Source organism: Heteronotia binoei, chromosome 9 (genome assembly GCF_032191835.1).
Source record: "Heteronotia binoei isolate CCM8104 ecotype False Entrance Well chromosome 9, APGP_CSIRO_Hbin_v1, whole genome shotgun sequence".
Taxonomy (NCBI): domain Eukaryota; kingdom Metazoa; phylum Chordata; class Lepidosauria; order Squamata; family Gekkonidae; genus Heteronotia; species Heteronotia binoei.
Window position 1 is genome coordinate 121,163,683 of NC_083231.1, and position 20,595 is coordinate 121,184,277.

Sequence of the window (20,595 nt, forward strand, 5' to 3'; positions counted from 1 at the left end):
CTGCCCCCTCCGCAGCCGGCGCTCACGAAGCGCTGGGTTTGCGGTGGGGCCACGTGGAGCGATCCCAGCGCTTCCTGAAAGAAGATGGAGCCAGGCAGGGAGGTGCGGGGGAAGCGCCGGATCAGAGGCAGAGGCAGCGGATCGCCCCCCCCAGGAAGGTACGTACCTTCGCTCCATAAGACGCACACACTTCCCCCCCCCACTTTTTTGGGGGGGGGGAGTGCGTCTTATGGTCTGAAAATACGGTACATGCAGCACTGATCACTGTACCCCCATTTCACCGCCTGACAAAGTGTGCATGCGAATGAAAGCTTAATATTCCGAATAAAACCTTGTTGGTCCTAAAGGTGCTACTAGACTCTCAGCTTTGTTCTATTGCTTCAAACCAACACGGCTGCTCACCCGGATCTCTCTGCCTTTCCTCGTCTGACTTCGAATACAAGAGAAGTCATTGCAGTTCAATAAAAGCCGGGTGTTCAATGATAACGGAAGGATATTTTAAAAGATGCTACAGGGATCGCAAAGGGGGAGGTGGCGGCAAGCAGCTACATTTAAGGCAGAGTTCTGGTCAATTTCGGCAGTTGGTTGGGGAAATAATATGATCACCTTCTTGGAGGACTTGAAGGACTGTCCTATAGAGGATGGCGTGGAATTGGGGTTTTTTTTGTGGCCCCAGAAGCCAGAACCAATGGGATGAAATTAAATCAGAAGAGTTTCCAACTCAACATTAGGAAGAACTTCCTGACTGCTAGAGCGGTTCCTCAGTGGAACAGGCTTCCTCCCTGGGAGGTGGTGGGCTCTCCTTCCTTGGAGGTTTTCAAACAGAGGCTAGAGGGCCATCTGACAGCAATGCGGATCCTGTGAATTTAGGGGGAGGGGTTTGTGAGTTTCCTGCATTGTGCAGGGGCAGGACTAGAAGACCCTGGAGGTCCCATCCAACTAAGGAGGTGGTGGGCTCTCCTTCCTCGGAGGTTTTCAAACAGAGGCTAGATGGCCATCTGACAGCAATGAGGATCCTGTGAATTTAGGGGGAGGTGTTTGTGAGTTTCCTGCATTGTGCAGGGGGTTGGACTAGATGATCCTGGAGGTCCCTTCCAACTCTAGGATTCTATTAGGAAGAACTTCCTGACCGTTAGAGCGGTTCCTCAGTGGAACAGGCTTCCTCCTTGGGAGGTGGTGGGCTCTCCTTCCTTGGAGGTTTTCAAACAGAGGCTAGATGGCCATCTGACTGCAGTGAAGATCCTGTGAATTTAGGGGGAGGGGTTTGTGAGTTTCCTGCATTGTGCAGGGGGTTGGACTAGATGATCCTGGAGGTCCCTTCCAACTCTAGGATTCTTTTAGGAAGAACTTCCTGACCGTTAGAGCGGTTCCTCAGTGGAACAGGCTTCCTCCTTGGGAGGTGGTGGGCTCTCCTTCCTTGGAGGTTTTCAAACAGAGGCTAGAGGGCCATCTGACTGCAGTGAAGATCCTGTGAATTTAGGGGGAGGGGTTTGTGAGTTTCCTGCATTGTGCAGGGGGTTGGACTAGATGATCCTGGAGGTCCCTTCCAACTCTAGGATTCTATTAGGAAGAATTTCCTGACCATTAGAGCAGTTCCTCAGTGGAACAGGGTTCCTCTTTGGGAGGTGGTGGGCTCTCCTTCCTTGGAGGTTTTGAAACAGAGGCTAGATCGCCATCTGACAGCAATGAGGATCCTGTGAATTTAGGGGAAGGTATTTGTGAGTTTCCTGCACTGTGCAGGTTGGACTAGATGACCTTGGGGGTCCCTTCCAACACTGATTCTGTGATCAATGTGACTCATGTGGACTCTGTTACTTATGCGGGCTCTATGGTGCCACATTTCAAAACCCAGACTCCATTTAGGAAAGTTTGGAAAGTTCTGATACACAATGAAGTAATTTCTTGTGCCCAATATTGTCCACCACAACACGCAGGAAGCACAGATGTGGATTCTGCTATCCGGCCTTTCTTCCCTAAGCCTTTCGACTTTTACGAGGCCAAAACGTAGCTGCCCCGCCAAGTGAATGATGTCATTCATCCTTTGCCTGCCTCTAATTGGCCCAGTGATCTGGAGACGAAAATTTAATCTCCTCATGAAAACGGGCTTCAAAACGGGCTTTTAACAGGCCTGCCTCTTGCAAGATATTGCTAGTAAGACGATATTGACTAATTGGCATCCCAGGGGAGACTTAAGGGCTAAGATCTGAGAGAGAAACGAACCCAAGAAATCTGGTTTTCCTGTTTCATTTCTTTCCTTCTCTTTCTCCCGAAGCCTGAATAGAAAAGCACAAAAAAAAAAAGCCTTGCTAGACGGGAGTTCGTGCAGCAAAACCATGTGGCCACTGACTTTTTAAAATGGCCAGAACAGGGAATTGTGAAAACTGAGTAACTGCACGGCTGGCTTTTTGCCAAACTGGCTCAGAACCCAAGTGGCCCAATTTCCAAACTGACCTGTTTTTACCTTCGGATAACTGCAGAAGTGAGCAGTGACTCATGAAAGCTCCCTGTCATAGATTTTGCTAGTGTTTAAGGTGTTCCTAGATTCTTGCTTTTTTCCCCTTGCTGTTTTCATCTACCTGCCTCAGAGTTTAAAGCCTCCTGTTTAGATGTTCTTGCTATGCTATGTGCTACTGAAACACGCGATGTTTAGATTTTATGAGAACCTACAGAGGGTCACAGGCCTAAGCATCTTCCTACTGTAGAACTACAAGACCTTTTTCAATAATAACCAGTTGCCTGATGAGATCAAATCATGTCGGGTGCCAACTGTGCAGTGGTTAGAGCAGGGGTGGCCAAACATACTTAATGTAAGAGCCAGATAGAATAAATGTCAGATGTTGAGAGCCGCAAGACATGAATGTCTGGTGTTTGAGGGAGGGAGGGAAGGAAGGAAGGAGGGAAGGAGGGAAGGAGGGAGGGAAGGAGGGAGGGAGGGAGGGAGGAGGAGGGAGGGAAGGAAGGAAGGAGGGAAGGAGGGAAGGAGGGAAGGAAGGAAGGAGGGAAGGAGGGAAGGAGGGAAGGAGGGAAGGAGGGAAGGAAGGAAGGAAGGAAGGAAGGAAGGAAGGAAGGAAGGAAGGAAGGAAGGAAGGAAGGAAGGAAGGAAGGAAGGAGGGAGGGAGGGAGGGAAGGAGGGAGGGAAGGAGGGAAGGAGGGAAGGAGGGAAGGAGGGAAGGAGGGAAGGAGGGAAGGAGGGAAGGAGGGAAGGAAGGAAGGAAGGAAGGAAGGAAGGAAGGAAGGAAGGAAGGAAGGAAGGAAGGAAGGAAGGAAGGAAGGAAGGAAGGAAGGAAGGAAGAAGGAAGGAAGGAAGGAAAATAGATGGAGGGAGGGAGGGGGAGCTGGAAAGAAAGCAAACTTTAAATGCATTTTCCAAGCTGCCAGCTGGCTTAGCTTGGAGAAGTGATTTGAAGAGACAAATGTCTTCTCCCAGCTGGCCGAGGGTGAGGTGGGACTTTGTGAGCCACACAATATGTCTGAAAGAGCCACATGTGGCTCCCAAGCCACAGTTTCGCCACCCCTGGGTTAGAGTGTCAAACTCGGATACGTGAGGCCCAGGCTCAAACCCCTATGCAGTTATCGGTGCTTGGTCAATGGCCCCGGGTCAGTCGTGAACTCTCTCGGTCCAAGCCACCTCACAGGGTTGTCGTGAAGATACAACCGAGGGGAGAGGTGATAAACGTGAGCTTTTTGCACTAGCAGCAAACTAAACCGCGGGAAGAAGCAAACTGCAATGGTATTTGACGAGGAAAAAACTTTGGAAGAGATTCAACTTCCTTTATTAGAAGGATTTTCCGCAGCTCGCCTTCATTTTCAGCTTTAAAACAGAGCCATGCTAAGCCTGTTAACCACTAGAATAGGAGAGGAAGCGGGCGGGCAGAGAGGGAGGCGTATAATAATTCACAAGGGGTAGGCCGGGCATAACACGCATTCATATTTGGAGAGCAGAACCTTCCCCAATGGCAAACTGCTTTCTCATATTTTTAGAACTCTCTGTAGCAGGGGTGGCCAACGGTAGCTCTCCAGATGTTTTTTTGCCTACAACTCCCATCAGCCCCAGCCAGCATGGCCAGAACAAGACAGTGCTGTGATCACCAATTTCAAACTCCTCTAAAGACAATCCCGGACCCAGGGCTGGCGTGTGGGAGTCGGCAAACTAGGCAGCGGCCTGGGGCGCCGGGTAGGAGTGAGTGCCCCCTCCTCGCCCCTGCTCACGCCATCCTCGAGCCTTTCTCGGCCCCGAGGGATTAGAAGAGCTCCCCCGACCCCTCAGAGCCGACAAAGAACATGGCTTCCCCTACCCGGCGTGCTCTGAACTCGGAGCACGCTGGGCGGGGGGAGGCACCCGGGGTTCTTTCCGGGATTCCCTTCCCCTCTACCCCGCCCCACCCCTCCCCCGCGTGATCAGACCGTGCCACGTCTCTGCCCCACCAGCTGTGAGGCGGCTGTGCATCTTCTCCTCCTCCTAAGAACGTGTGTCAAGCATGCATATGACGATTAGGGTTTGTAGAATCTTTCGGGCTCAAGTGCCATGTTCTACTGGAGAAAGTTTTCCTTCCAGACGTTTCGTTCTCGGCTGCGGAGAACATCCTCAGTGGCGTTGCAGCCAGAGCAGGCGCTCAGACCTTCTTGGCTGCAGTGCCGGGCTCGATGCACAGCAGCCAAGAAGGTCTGAGCGCCTGCTCCGGCTGCAACGCCACTGAGGATGTTCTCCGCAGCTGAGAACGAAACGTCTGGAAGGAAAACTTTCTCCAGTAGAACACGGCACTTGAGCCCGAAAGATTCTACAAACCCTAATGATGATGGCCAGCCGTGAAAACCTGAAATCTTTGATGCATATGATGGGTTCCTTGGACAAGGAGCTGGTCACCCGGTCTTTACTGCTCCCCCCTCATTTACAACCTTTGGGCAAGTAATAAATCCATCTGGCCCAAGGATGTTTATGCTACCGCCTGGCCAGTACTACTTCCGTGTGCCTCTCCCCCAGGTTCACACAGAAAAGCTCTTATCTGTGCCTAGAGAAGTGTGCGAAAGGGAGGTGTTTTTAATAGCCTGAATTAGCAATAAAAGAGGTCGTGTGTAGTAACCTTCGAACCCGTGACTCAAGCTTGCATCGGTATGATACCCTTTGAAATTATCCTATATAGAAGAAGATGATATTGGATTTATATCCCGCCCTCCACTCCAAAGAGTCTCAGAGCGGCTCACAATCTCCTTTGCCTTCCCCCCCCACAACGGACACCCTGTGAGGTAGATGAAGATACTGGATTTATATCCCGCCCTCCACTGCGAAGAGTCTCAGAGGGGCTCACAATCTCCTTTCCCTTCCTCCCCCACAACAGACACCCTGTGAGGTAGATGACGATATTGGATTTATATCCCGCCCTCCACTCCAAAGAGTCTCAGAGCGGCTCACAATCTCCTTTACCTCCCCGCCCCCCCACAACAGACACTCTGTGAGGTAGATGAAGATATTGGATTTATATCCCACCCTCCACTCCAAAGAGTCTCAGAGCGGCTCATAATCTCCTTTCCCTTCCTCCCCCACAACAGACATCCTGTGAGGTAGATGAAGATATTGGATTTATATCCCGCCCTCCACTCCGAAGAGTCTCAGAGCAGCTCACAATCTCCTTTCCCTTCCTCCCCCACAACAGACACCCTGTGAGGTAGATGAAGATATTGGATTTATATCCCGCCCTCCATTCCGAAGAGTCTCAGAGCAGCTCACAATCTCCTTTAACTACCTCCCCCACAACAGACACCCTGTGAGGCGGGTGGGGCTGAGAGAGTTGTCCCAGAAGCTGCCCTTTCAAGGACAACCTCTGCCAGAGCTATGGCTGACCCAAGGCCACGCTAGCAGGTACAAGTGGAGGAGTGGGGAATCCAACCCGGTTCTCCCAGATAAGAGTCCGCACACTTCACCACCACCTCAAACTGGCTCTCCTGTGTACATCATTACTTCCAAGGCTTGTGTCCTTGGTAAAGCTTCTGAGTTTCTACAATAAAGCAACTTTTGATTCAACAACAACAGACTGGTTATCGAGAAATATTGATGCTTGACAATGTGCTGGAGGACGCTTGGCTCCCCCTGCCTTCTGGTTCCGGGGGAGACGCGTCTTCCAGCATGTTCTTAGAAGAAGACGGATAAAATGCACGCCACGTCGCAGCCAGTGGGGCCGAGGTACAGCGCATCACAAACGGGGGGGGGAGGGGGAGGTGGGACAGGATTGCTGGGCAGGGGGCACGCGACGCGCCGTCTTGATGATGTCACTTCCGGGTGACGTCATCGTGGTGTATGCGCGCTAAAACACTGGGGGGCGCTGGCGCAGGGTTTTGCCTTGGGCGGGGAAAACCCTAGCACCGGACCACAAAGAATCAACAGTTCAAAAAAGCCAGTTCATACATTTTAGGCATCGCCAAACATACCCAGTAGCGGAGTGTGTGTTAAGTTCGGGGCGTGCTGCCTTCCGGACTCATCGCTCGGAGTGATCAGACCCCCGTCCGCAGTTGGAAACTCCGTCAGACCGGAAGCCCCGCTGGTGTGTCCGAGCCTTCTCCCGACGGCCGCTATCAGTTCACTGGTGTCGATCTCTGTGTACGGCTGGTACCACGCTTCCATGCCCTGAAGCAATACGGGGGGAAGGGGGGAACCCAAAAGGCAGCATTTTTTAAGGCAAGCTTTACAGAACCTCTGGATTTCTCGCACTGTGAAACATCGTTCAGATTGAGAGTCAAGACATAACTGAACACATCTGAAACAAAAGCAACAAAGCTCTACGCCAGATGCCACATCAAGTGCTACCCCCAGAACTTCCAGACCAGGGGGGGCCAAACTTGTCTAATGTAAGAGTCACAAAGAAAAAATGCCAGATGTTTGAAAGCTGCAAGACATGAACGTCAGATATTTGAGAGCCGGAGGTAAGGCAGGCAGGCAAGAAGGCAGGCAGGGACCCTGTGAGGTGGGTGGGGCTGAGGACAAGCAAGCTTGACAATGTGCTGGAGGACGCTTGGCTCCCCCTGCCTTCTGGTTCTGGACGAGACGCGTCCTCCAGCATGTCAAATATCTGACGTTCATGTCTTGCAGCTTTCAAACATCTGGCATTTTTTCTTTGTGACTCTTACATGAGAGGCAGGCAGGCAAGCAAGCAGGCAGGCAAGCAAGCAGGCAGGCAAGCAAGCAGGCAGGCAAGCAGGCAGGCAGGCAAGCAAGAAGGCAAGCAGGTAGGCAGGCAAGAAGGCAGACAGGCAAGCAGGCAGGCAGGCAAGGAAGAAGGCAAGTAGGCAGGCAGGCAAGCAGGCAGGCAGGCAAGAAGGCAGACAGGCAAGCAGGCAGGCAGGCAAGAAGGCAGACAGGCAGGCAAGAAGGCAGGCAAGCAAGAAGGCAGGCAAGCAAGAAGGCAAGCAGGCAGGCAGGCAAGCAGGCAGGCAGGCAGGCAAGAAGGCAGGCAGGCAAGAAGGCAAGCAAGGAAGAAGGCAAGCAGGCAGGCAGGCAAGGAAGAAGGCAAGCAGGCAGGCAAGCAAGCAAGAAGGCAAGCAGGCAGGCAGGCAACTTTAAAAGCATTCTCCAAGCTGTTGGATGGCTTGGCGAAATGATTTAAAGAGACAAATGCTTTCTCTAAGCTGGCTGCTGGGATGGTGGGGGCTTCGAGAGCCACACAATATGCATGGAAGAGCCACATGTGACTCCTGAGCCACAGTTTGGCCACCCCTGTTCCAGACCATACCAAAGCATTGTGGGAAAGCCAGAAGCTGGGAATTTGAACAAATTCTTTCATCCCAAATGCCTTGATGCAAACCCATTCTTCTGCCCTATCCTCCAACCAGTGGTAAAAGCAGCAGCTGCCCCTAATGGTACACACGGGGAAGTAAACTCTGGCCCCTTCGAACGCAAATTGCTTCTGACACAGGTGGAAATGCTTGAAGGTACCAGGTGCTATTTCTTAAAACTTAGAAACATCACACACCTGCGTTTCTTCTATCCTTATCTGCTTAGGTTCAGTTTCAATTCTGACACACTGCGTTGAAATCCTTGCTTTTCCTGCAATCTTGCCTACCACTCTTAATCAAAAATGCAACAACTGAAGCATCTTTTGAATGATAGGAACCCTAAGGTTATACCCCAATTAGCTAAATTTGGTTGGCTTGCCACCAGAACTAGAAAAGTCACTCATAGCTCTGAAGGGAAATAGCTAGGCATTTTCTTTCTCTCTCTCTCTCTCTCTCTCTCTTAGTTGGTAGTTTTTCACATGTTTAATCCCATTATAAACTGTATCTATGTTTTATAATCGATTGTAGCAATTTTACCTCTGTTCTTTCAGCACAATTTATACGGGTTGCTGTCACCGACATTGGCTTAAGCTGCATTGTTTTTGCTGGCTTTTGCTGTGAACAAACATAAACTTAAAAAACTGTGTTGGGCGCAGCTATGAAATGGCTGCCGCAGGAGGAGGAAGGAAAGGAAAGGTCCCCTGCGCAAGCACCAGTCATTTCCGACTCTGGGGTGACGTTGCTTTCACGTTTTCGCGGCAGACTTTTTACGGGGTGGTTTGCCGTTGCCTTCCCCAGTCCTCTACGCTTTCCTCCCAGCAATCTGGGTCCTCATTTGACCGACCTCGGAAGGATGGAAGGCTGAGTCAACCTCGAGCCGGCTACCTGAAACCCCAGCTTCCACCGGGGATCGAACTCAGGTCGTGAGCAGAGCTTAGGGCTGCAGTACTGCAGCTTTACCACTCTGCGCCACGGGGCTCTTACACAGGAGGAGGAGCCCGCAACAAAACATGCGCTGCAGTTCACCTTCATTCACACAGCCAAGATCTTTTGGGTGGCGGTGGCATGTTACAGGCAGGGCCTTGGAATGGCCACCACCACTCTGGTAAGGTTCTGGGGGCTTTGGGCCACTATTTTTATCTAACCCCCTCTTGAAGCCGGCTATGCTTGCAGCAGCCACCACCTCCTGTGGCAGTGAATTCCACATGTTAATCACCCTTTGGGTGAAGGACTTCCTTTTATCCATTCTAACCCGACTGCTCAGCAATTTCATTGAGTGCCCATGAGTTCTTGTATTGTGAGAAAGGGAGAAAAGGACTTCTTTCTCTACCTTCTCCATCCCATGCATAATCTTGTAAACCTCTATCATGTCACCCCGCAGTCAACGTTTCTCCAAGCTAAAGAGCCCCAAGCGTTTTAACCTTTCTTCATAGGGAAAGTGTGTCAGCTTGTATGCCTTGAAGTTTGCTTTATTACCTGAACTGTTTATTTACTGTTAACTAACTATGCAATTCCTTGCTTTACTAACACCAGTGCCCCAGGGGAATGTGGAGAGGGAACCAGAGGGTGATGGAGGTGCTAGTGGCATTTGAAGTGTAAAGCATGTAGCGAGTTCCCAGGCGTCTGGCCGGGACGAGCAAGGCCACAGCAGGGGAGGAGAGACAGGCGGGGTATGCGAAGAGATAACAGATATGGGAACTGGTTCCTCTCAACAGAAATGCCCCAGCTTTATTATGGGAAGTGATTTAAAACCCCTATGCTTCGATGTATGCCAATAAAGGCCTATGCCTGTATCCACCTCGCTATTAGTATCAATGAACCTGCATAGTGAATAGTATTGCTGTATCTTAACAAATGGAAACTTTGTTTTGAACAAAGACAAGTGTATTCCTTCTTAGAACTTCAATGCCCCTGCGCTGACAATGTGTTCCAAACCTGGATGGGCCACTGTGTGACACAGTGTTGGACTGGATGGGTCACTGGTCTGATCCAACAGGGCTTCTCTTATACTCTTATGTAGATCGCTGTGCTGTGCTGGCAGCTACTGCCAAAGCAACTTTAAAAAAAAAAAATCTGCACAGCCAATCAAATCTCCAATGGCCAAGCTGAGGCCGAAAGCCTCACCTAGCATTGGAAAAAGTGCAGAAAAGGGCAACAAGCTGACTAAAGGATTGGAACACTTTCCCTGTGAAGAAAGGCTAAAACACTTGGGGCTCTTTAGCTTGGAGAAACGTCGACTGCGGGGTGACATGATAGAGGTTTACAAGATTATGCATGGGATGGAGAAAGTAGAGAAAGAAGTACTTTTCTCCCTTTCTCACAATACAAGAACTTGTGGGCATTCAATGAAATTGCTGAGCAGTTGGATTAGAATGGATAAGTCCTTCTTCACCCAAAGGGTGATTAACATGTGGAATTCACTGCCACAGGAGGTGGTGGCGGCTACAAGCATAACCAGCTTCAAGAGGGGATTGTATACACATATGGAGCAGAGGTCCATCAGTAGCTATTAGTCGCAGGGTATTGTTGAAACTCTCTGTCTGGGGAAGTGATGCTCTGTATTCTTGATGCTTTGGGGGGGGCAACAGTGGGAGGGCTTCTAGTGTCCTGGCTCCACTGGTGGACCTCCTGATGGTGCTTGGGTTTTCTGGCCACTGTGTGACACAGAGTGTTGGACTGGATGGGCCATTGGCCTGATCCAACATGGCTTCTCTTATGTTCTTAAAGCCAGTTTGGTGTAGCGTTTAAGTGTGCGGACTCTTATTTGGGAGAACCGGGTTTGATTCCCCATTCCTTCACTTAAAGCTGCTGGAATGGCCTTGGATCAGCCATAGCTCTGGCAGAGTTGTCCTTGAAAGGGCAGCTTCTGAGAGAGCTCTCTCCACCCCACCCACGTCACAGAGTGTTTGTTGTGGGGGAGGAAGATAAAGGAGATTGTGAGCCGCTCTGAGACTCTTGAGTGGAGGGCAGAATATAAATCCAATGTCATCTTCTCGTGTTCTCTTGACTGGCCCTGCCCAATTTTAAAAACACTTAAAAAGGTAAAGGTAGTCCCCTGTGCAAGCACCAGTCGTTTCCGACTCTGAGGTGACATTGCTCTGGGGTAACGTTTTCACACCAGACTTCTTACAGGGTGGCTTGCCATTGCCTTCCCCAGTCATCTACGCTTTCCCCCCAGCAAGCTGGGTACTCCTTTTACCGACCTCGGAAGGATGGAAGGATGAGTGAACCTGGAGCCGGCTACCTGAACTGAGCTTCCACTGGGATTGAACTCAGGTCGTGAGCACAGTGCTCCGACTGCAGTACTGCAGCTTTACCACTCTACGCCATGGGACTCTTAATGGGCACCAAAGAAGGTGTTGTTAGAGACCCTTGCCTTAAGTCATTGCAGAGTCTTCCCCGCCCCCCTCTAAAGACACAGCGACAGCATTATAGGGTTACCCGATTAATCCCTGACTGATGTTTGATGGCTTCTCCCAGAGAGATCCCGCTGGCGTTGGAAACATGGGTCCCACTGCTGCTTTGACTGACGAGCTCTTCCTTCCATCCACGCCGCGGGGGAGTTGTAGCAATAGGCTAAGAGGGGGGGAAAAAACTTTTAAGAAAGAAGGACTGGGCAGGGGGGGAGGGAATGCATTAGGGGATATTTCAGCCTGGGATATGGCCGAGGACCTGCCTACCTCAGGGACCGCCTCTCCCCGTATGAACCCCAGAGAGCACTGAGGTCAGCAGGGAAGAACCTGCTGACTATCCCCGGGCCAAAGGAGGTAAGACTCCAGAGCACCCGTACCCGGGGCCTTTTCAGCGATGGCCCCACAGCTGTGGAATCAGCTCCCAGAGGGAATGCGGGCCCTGCGGGACTTTGAACAGTTCCGCAGGGCCTGCAAAACCATCTTGTTCCAAGCGGCCTTCACCAGCTGAAACTACTAAACTGTCAAATCAATTTGCCAGCGGAATAGAACTAAATGTATTAATGTTTTCAGAATGCTTTTAGAATTTTAATGGATTTTAATTAATTATAGTTAAATGCTATTTATTGTATAATGTATACATTGAGTTTTGCTGTTAGCCGCCCTGAGCCGCTTGGTCGGGGAGGGCGGGATACAAATAAAATGTGACTGACTGACTGCAGAGCCATTAAGGCGGCAAATTTCTGTTGACGCTTCAGAATATTTACGTTTCTTATTCAAGAGCTCAGCGTCACCCCTGCAGAAATTTAAGCTGCCCAATGCAATCATCTGAACGGTCACAGGCATAGAAAACTCCCAGAGCTCGGATAAAGAGGAATACTCTATGTACAAAGGGCTACGATCGGAAGGGAATTGCCAGGTGATGAAGAACGGCAAAGTCTCAACAAACCCTTTGGATAACAACTTCGCTGTCAGAGACTACGGCAAAACAATAAAGAAGGCAGAACGCTGCTTGCGAGAGCTCTTCTCCCGACATGTCACGGAGGCTTCAAAAATAGAAGGAAGACGTCAGGAATGGTTGCCTGAAAAGCCGCTCTTTCGTTGGTGCCACTGGAGCAAACTCAACTGTCTTTTACAAAAATCATTTCATGGAGACCTATTCAGGCTAAAAAACTGTAATTACAGCTATTTTGGGATGAGATTTATTTCTTTCAGACAAGACCCGACAAAACCAGATGCCAGGGTGCAACTGTACCTTAAAAAGGTAAAGGTAAGTCCCCTGTGCAAGCACCAGTCGTTTCCGACTCTGCGGTGACGTTGCTTTCACAACCGTTTCACGGCAGACTTTTTACGGGGTGGTTTGCCCTTGCCTTCCCCAGTCATCTACACTTTCCCCCCAGCAAGCTGGGGACTCCTTTTACCGACCTCGGAAGGATGGAAGGCTGAGTCAACCTCAAGCCGGCTACCTGAAAACCCAGCTTCCGCCAGGGATTGAACTCAGGTCGTGAGCAGAGCTTAGAACTGCAGCTTTACCACTCTGCCCCATGGGGCTCTTAATACCCTAGGAAAAGAAAGGGAAAAGTCCCCTGTACAAGCACCAGTCGTTTCCGACTCTGGGGTGACGTCGCTTTCACAACGTTTTCACGGCAGACTTTTTACAGGGTGGTTTGCCATTGACTTCCCCAGTCACCTACACTTCCCCCCCCCCCCGCAAGCTGGGGCTTCTTCTACCGACCTCAGAAAGATGGAAGGCTGAGTCAACCTGGAGCCGGCTACCTGAACCAGCTTCCGCTGGGATCAAACTCAGGTCGTGAGCAGAGGGCTCCGACTGCAGCTTTACCACTCTGAGCCACAGGGCTCTCCTACACCTTAGGAACCCCTTTGGCCCCTGTTGGCCAGCCCTCTCATACATACAGCCCGATGCCACACTACAGAGGATGCCAAGCATTATCTTTCAGAGAACGTACTTTCTTTCTCACTATAGAGGATGGTGTGGAATTGTTTTCTGTGGCCTCCAGTCCAACACTCTGTGTCACATAAGAACATAAGAGAAGCCATGTTGGATCAGGCCAATGGCCCATCCAGCCGAACACTCTGTGTCACATAAGAACATAAGAGAAGCCATGTTAGATCAGACCAATGGCCCATCCAGCCCAACACTTTGTGTGACATAAGAACATAAGAGAAGCCGTGTTGGATCAGGCCAGTAGCTCATCCAGCCCAACACTCTGTGTCACATAAGAACATAAGAGAAGCCCTGTTGGATCAGGCCAGTGGCCAATCCAGTCCAACACTCTGTGTCACATAAGAACATAAGAGAAGCCCTGTTGGATCAGGCCAGTGGCCCATCCAGTCCAACATTATGTATCACATAAGAGAAGCCCTGTTGGATCAGGCCAGTGGCCCCTCCAGCCCAACACTCTGTGTCACACAGTGGCCAAAAAACCAGACACCATCAGAAGGTCCACCAGTAGGGCTAGAAGCCCTTCCACTGTGCCCCCCCAAGCACCAAGAATACAGAGCATCACTGCCCCAGACAGAGAGTTCCATCAATATGCTGTGGCTAATAGCTCCATATGCTTATCCAATCCCATCTTGAAGCGGTCTACGCTTTTAGCTGCCACCACCTCCCGTGGCAGTGAATTCCATGTGTTAATCACCCTTTGAGTGAAGAAGGACTTTCTTTTATCAGTTCTAACCCAACTGCTCAGCAATTTCATGGATTGCCCACGAGTTCTTGTAAGAAATGGAGAAAAGGACGTCCTTCTCCACCTTCTCTATCTCATGCATAAGCTTGTAAACCTCTATCCTGTCACCCCTCAGTCAATGTTTCTCCAAGCTAAAGAGGCCCAAGCGCTTTAACCTTTCCTCATAGGGAAAGTGTTCCAACCCTTGAATCATTCTAGCTGCCCTTTCCCCATCTTTTTTGATGTGTGACCACCAAATTGTCCAAGGGACAAAGCTTCTAAGTGGCCATTGGAGATTTTATTTGGGCAGATTTTTCAAAGTGTTGCTTTAGCAGCAGCGGCCGCCGCAACGCAAGGATCTCTGCTGTGTGACTGAGGATATGACTGGCTCGGCCTCCTTTGGCAGCCATTTCGCCACTGTGCCCACCCACATGGTGTCACAATTCCCAATGTGCCCACAGGCTCAAAAAGGTGGAGCACCCCGTTTTAATTTATCTTCAGTAACAGGGGGACCCCTTCCAAATCTGCAGCTTTGTCAGTGATCCAAGGCAAAGCTCTCCTCCCTAGCAGCACATAAATGCTTCCACGCCAGCACTTCTGCCAGCGCCTGCCTTAGAAATCACAGCTCCTAGAGAAGAACAGAGTTAGCATTTGAGCGAAGTTCCCCTCCGCCAAGTCTTCCAAGAAATAAGGCTACTGAAAATAAACTCGTGATGCGGATGTCCTTCGCTGCTAAACACACGTGGGTGTGAAAAATGGGGGTCCCTAAAAATAGCTGTCCCTTGATGAATGACAGATGTCTGGTTCTACTCACAGGAGGAGAATAACTTTCATTGTTAGGGCGCCAAGACTTGGTTCTGTTAGCTGAAAGCCCTGCGAACCCTCCTTATGAGTCAAAATATTTAAAGCAGGGCTTGACAAATTCATAGAATCATAGAGTTGGAAGGGACACCCAGGGTCATCTAGTCCAACCCTCTGCACAATTGCAGGAAACTCACAAACACCTCCCCCTAAACTCACAGGATCTTCATTGCTGTCAGATGGCCATCTAGCCTCTGTTGAAAAACCTCCAAGGAAGGAGAGCCCACCACCTCCCGAGGAAGCCTGTTCCACTGAGGAATTGCTCTAACGGTTAGGAAGTTCTTATTTATGTATTTATTTATTTATTTATTTATTTATTTTATGGTTTATATCCCGCCCTTCCCAACAAGTTCTTCCTCATGTTGAGCCAGAAACTCTTTTGATTTAATTTCCACCCATTGGTTCTGGTCCTACCTTCCGGGGCCACAGAAAACAATTCCACACCATCCTCTATATGACAGCCCTTCAAGTACTTGAAGATGGTGATCATATCACATCTCAGCCGCCTCCTCTCCAGGCTAAACATCCCCAGCTCCTTCAGCCTTTCTTCACAGGACTTGGTCTCCAGACCCCTCACCATTTTTGTCACCCTCCTCTGGACCCGTTCCAGCTTGTCTATATCCTTAAAAAGTGGTGCCCAAAACTGAACACAAGACTCCAGGTGAGGTCTTCGCAGAGCAGAGTAAAGCGATACCATCACTTCACATGATCTTGTCAGAACTTAAGAACTTCAAACGGATCCCATACTTGGTTACAAAGTTAGGATTTTATTGAAGAGAACTAAGCACTGGAAGAGGCAAGATAACAGTGATGGCGAGAGCCAGCACCAGCACAATTTTATACACGTAAAGCAAACATCTCACAAAGCCACAATTCACACCGTTACAGGCACATCTGTCTTCTCACCATCACTATCAGTAGAGAGGATGCCTCCCTACTCCGAAGGCCATGCTGCTCGGCTTCAAAGGGTCCCAGTGTGAGAATGTGCAGAGACATAACATAACTCATTCTACAGCCCTAAATATTTTGGATACCAGTGGGGCAAGGTTAATTACTATTCAAGCACTTTGGGTCAAGCAAGGGTTACAACATGGAGTCAGTTTGGTTCAGTAACAAAGCAGCTCTAAGCCACAGTAAAAGTACAATACAGCATTGGTCACATTATAGGGAACCAGCAGTAAAGATACAAGTTCTGACATACTGCCCCCCCTAAGCGCCCCCTCCCGTGGGGCCAGCCTTGGGCTTGTGCGGGTACAGTAGGTGAAACTTTTTCAGCAGTTGCGGAGCGGCTACGTTCTGAGATTCGACCCACTCGTCACAGCTCGGGGGGAAGTGTTTCCACCTGATCAAATAATACAGTTTCCCCCTTTTGACTTTGGAGTCCAGGATCTCCTGGACTTCATGGTGACTCTGACCCCTCACTGTCGTCGGAGGGGGCGGTGGGGCCCTGGGATGGAAGGACGTAGCACCAGGGTCTTTCCGAAGCAAGCTGCAATGAAAAACCGGATGGATCTTACTTAGAGATTTGGGTAGTTCGAGTTCCACCGTTACTTTGTTTATTACCCTTTTTATTTTGAAAGGCCCAAGAAACTTCAGTGCGAGTTTGCGACAGGACTGGGGAAGGGGAAGGTTTTTTGTCGACAGGAAAACTGTATCCCCCACCTTTAGGTCCCACTCTGGGGAGTGTTTTTTGTCAAACTGCTTTTTGTAGGCTTTTTTCGCTTCCTCCAGGTTTTCCTGAATACCCTTCCAGCCTTCACGGAGGCCCTCCCACCATTGTTGACAGGATGTGGGTTCGGACGAGCTGGCGGGGAGGGCGAGTGTGGGAAACGGCTTGCCCTCGTAACCATTGATAATTTGAAAAGGGGAGGTTTTGGTCGAGCTATGGAGGCTATTGTTGTAGCCATATTCTGCAAAAGGGAGGAGATCCACCCAGTTGGACTGTTGGAAATTAATGAAGCAGCGGAGGTACTGTTCCAGAAGACCATTAACCCTCTCCGTCTGTCCGTCCGACTGGGGGTGGTAGGCAGAGCTTAGTCCTTGCTCGATGCCAGCGAGTTTGCAGAACTCCCGCCAGAAGTTGGCAACGAACTGCGTCCCGCGGTCGCTAATGACCTTGTCTGGGAACGAGTGTAGGCGTACAATGTGGGTGAAAAAGAGCTGGGCGAGTTTTTTGGCCGTGGGTAGCTTTTTGCACGGGACGAAGTGGGCTTGCTTTGAAAATGTGTCGACTACGACCAGGATGACTGTTTTGCCCTGTGAAGGTGGGAGTTCGACAAGGAAATCCATGGAGACTACCGACCAAGGTCGGGTGGCTGTAGGGAGGGGCACCAGGTGGCCCGGGGGTTTACCCCCCCTTCGTTTTGCCATGAGGCAGGTGGGACATGAAAGAACAAACTCCGACACATCTTTTTTAATTTTTGGCCACCAGAACTGGCGGGTGAGTAAGTTGAGGGTTTTGACATAGCCAAAGTGGCCGGCCAGGCGACTCGAGTGGCAGCGCTCCAAGACTTCTTTTCTGAGGGGAGTGGGCACATAGATTTTTTCATTGTGCAGCCAGAGACCGTTTTCGGCTTTAACCAAGTTAGGGGGGCGGTCGGCCTCCTGGTTATATTCTGAGAGGAATCGAGGCAGCAGATCTGAATCCGGAGGGCTGGTCTGCTTGCCGGAGCGGGTAGTGACCCCCCCCGAGATGGCTGAGGGGGAAATTAATGAGTCCACTACCTCCTCCCGGAGACTGTCGTGTTGTGGCATGCGAGAGAGGGCGTCTGCTAAAAAGTTCTTTGAGCCTGGGATGTGTTTCAGCACAAAGTCAAATTTAGCAAAGAAACCTGCCCACCGGATTTGTTTTGCAGTCATTTTGCGGCGCCCGGTGAGGGCTTCAAGGTTTTTATGATCGGTCCAGATTTCAAAGGGCACTCTCGCTCCCTCAAGCCAGGAGCGCCAGGTTTTTAGGGCAAACATGACTGCAAACGCCTCCTTGTCCCAGACCGACCAATTTCTTTGTTCGTTGGAAAATTTCCTTGAGATGTAGGCACATGGTCGGAGCACCCCATTTTCCCCTCTCTGCATTAATATGGCTCCCACTGTGGCGTCGGAGGCGTCGCATTGGACCACGAAGGGTTTCAGTTCATCGGGATGAGCCAACACGGGTTCGGAGGTGAAGAGGCGTTTCAGTTCAGTGAAAGCTTTTTGGCAGTCAGGCGTCCACGTTAGGCGCGCGCCTGGCTTTTTCGCCTCGTCACCCTTCCCTTTGGTTTTGAGGAGTTCCGTGAGGGGGAGCATGACTGTAGCGAACCCCTTAATGAAGTCGCGGTAAAAGTTAGCGAACCCGATAAAACTTTGTAATTGCTTGCGGGTTCGAGGGGGCTCCCAGTCTAGTACCGCTTGGACCTTTGCGGGGTCCATAGCCAATCCCTCCCCCGACACCCGGAAACCCAAATAGTCCAGTTCGGTCTTGTGAAACTCGCATTTTGACAATTTGGCATACAGTTTGTGTTTGCAAGGGTGCTAAGGGGGCATGAGACTTTAGGATCTTGTGAATAGATAATGATGTCATCTTGAATAGATAATGATGTCAGGTACACCCCCCCCCTTAAACAGGAAGTCCCGTAGCAGCACGTTCAGTTGATAAAGATCATTAATACACCAGGGGCTCCTTGCAGTCGAAGGGCATGACTAGGTACTCAAACTGTCCCAGGGGGGTGTTGAACGCTGTCTTCCACTTGTCCCCCTCTTTGATGCGGACGCGGAAGTACGCGTCTCGGAGATCAAGCTTTGTAAATACTTTTCCCTTTGCTACGGTGTTCAACAAATCCTTTATCAACGGGATCGGGTAGGCGTTGGACATGGAAATCCCGTTTATCGCACGAAAATCTGTGCAAAGCCTAAGAGACCCGTCCTTTTTCTTTCGGAAGAGGACGGGGGCGGCATGGGGGGCAGTGGCCGGTCGTATGAAGCCGCGCTTAAGATTCTTGTCCAAAAACTTTCGGAGTTCAGCTTTCTCCGCCCAACCCATGGAGTACAGTTTCGCCTTGGGAAGCTGTTGCCCTGGGATCAGCTCAATGGCACAGTCCGTAGGGCGGTGGGGCGGTAGCTCGTCCGCTTCCTTCTCGCTAAACGCTAGTCTTAGATCCCGGTACTCCTTGGGGATGGAGGCGACTTCCTCGAGAGTGAGGCAAGCCCGCATGTTTTGGGGGGGAGCATGCGGCCCCCATTCGGGGCGCCAGTGGTGGTGCTCACACCTCCAATCCGGGAACCGGACGATTTGTTCCTCCCACCTTATGTCTGGTTGGTGGCGGGCGAGCCAAGCCGAGCCTACCACCACGTCGAAAGAGCAAGAGGGGGCAATTACGAAAGTCTCAATCCCCCAATGCTCCTCGGTTCCCACCGGGACCGCCTGAGTCTCTAAAGTACATGGTTCCCCCCTCATGGGCCCCCCGTCCATCTGCTGGAACTGCATCGGTTGTGGCAGGGGTGAGGTGGCTAATCCCAACGCCTCAACTACGCGGGGGGTGATCAGGTCCCTGTTACACCCTGAGTCGATCAGCGCTCGGGCGTGCATGAATCTCTTTAGGTTAGGGTTAAGGAGGGTAACGGCCATAAATAGTAAACCCCCTGTTGCTCTCACCGTGAGGAGTGCCGGCTGTTGTTGGACCTGCTTTGCGGCACCCATTAAAGCAGGTTGCTGTCGTTTCCCGCCGACTCGGTGTCGTCCGACTCCTCGGTCGATACTTCCACTGTCGCCAAGTCGGTGGTAAAATCCTCGTCAGTCGCCAAGGAAGTGGCGACGGAGCCCCGGCTGGGCTCCTTCGAGCGGCTGCTCTTTTTCTTTTTCGGCCCCGGGGTGGTTTGCTTCGCCGTGGGTGGGGTGGAACCCGCTTTCACTGGGCAGTTGGCAGCGAGATGATTTGGGTCTCCGCATTTGAAGCACTTGCGGGCGGGAGACGGGGTGGAGGTCGCCGGGGCCTCCCTCCCTTCGGATTTAGTCGGGGTGTGTTTGGCCCCCTTCTTCGCCAGCTGCTGTCGTCGCATCCCCACATGTTGGAGGTTGGTCTCCACTTCTCCGGCCAGTTGGATCCATCCGACCAACGTGTCGGGCCTCCCTTGACTGTAGCAGCGGTCGAGGATGTTCGGGTTCAGACCATTGATGAACGCGGTATATTTCATGACCTCGTTCCATCCCCTCGCTGCTGCGCAGTACCCCAGGAACTCGGTGGCATACTCGCGAGTGGAGCGGTTGCCTTGCTCTATGCGCTGAAGGGCGGCGACAGCCTTCTCCTCCCGTAGAGGATCGCCATACTGGCGGAGCAGCGCGTGCAGGAACCCCGCCACGGTAGCTAGTTCGGGCTTTCTCCCCATGAAAAGCCCCACGTACCACTTGCGGGCCGCACCTCTCAGTCGGGACGCGATGTGGTACACTCGGCTGGCTTCGGTCGGGTAATCTGCACCCCAGTGGGTGAAGAACGTGTCGCACTGTATGGTAAAATACTCCACGTCCTCCGGATTCCCATCGAAAGTAATCTTCAACTCCCTTCCTCGACCCTCGGCCCCCCCCCCCGGGGCTCGCGGCGCCCCCGGCGGCGGCGCTGGGCCCGGTAGAGCCGGCAGGATCGGGGCGGGTGGCGCCGGGGGCCCCGGAACGGGCAGAGCCGGTGGCGCCGGGGCAGCCGGGGCCAGCGGAGCTGGTGGTGCCGGGGCAGGCGGAGCCGGCGGCGCCGGGGCGGCCGGAACCTGCGGGGCTGGGGCCGGCGGAGCCGGCGGGGCTACGGGCGGTTGCCCCAATGGTAGCCCTCCAATCGGGACTCCCAGGACCGCAGTTTGCAAAGTGCGGAGCTGGTCGTAAATCGCGCCCAGGTTCTGCTGCAACTCCT

General features: G+C 51.5%; 1 protein-coding gene across 1 annotated transcript in view; it reads right to left on the minus strand.

Moving 5' to 3' along the window:
• Nucleotides 1-12,210, minus strand: part of ALMS1 (ALMS1 centrosome and basal body associated protein) — a 131,626-nt gene extending 119,416 nt beyond the window's left edge. Inside the window, exons 1-3 of the mRNA XM_060247423.1 lie at nt 12,124-12,210; nt 11,206-11,340; nt 6,424-6,619 (exon numbers count right to left, since the gene is read on the minus strand). Of these exons, the coding sequence (XP_060103406.1) occupies nt 6,424-6,619; nt 11,206-11,340; nt 12,124-12,210 (418 nt within the window). The remainder of the gene's footprint in view (nt 1-6,423; nt 6,620-11,205; nt 11,341-12,123) is intronic.
• Between the last annotated feature and the right edge of the window lie 8,385 nt (nt 12,211-20,595).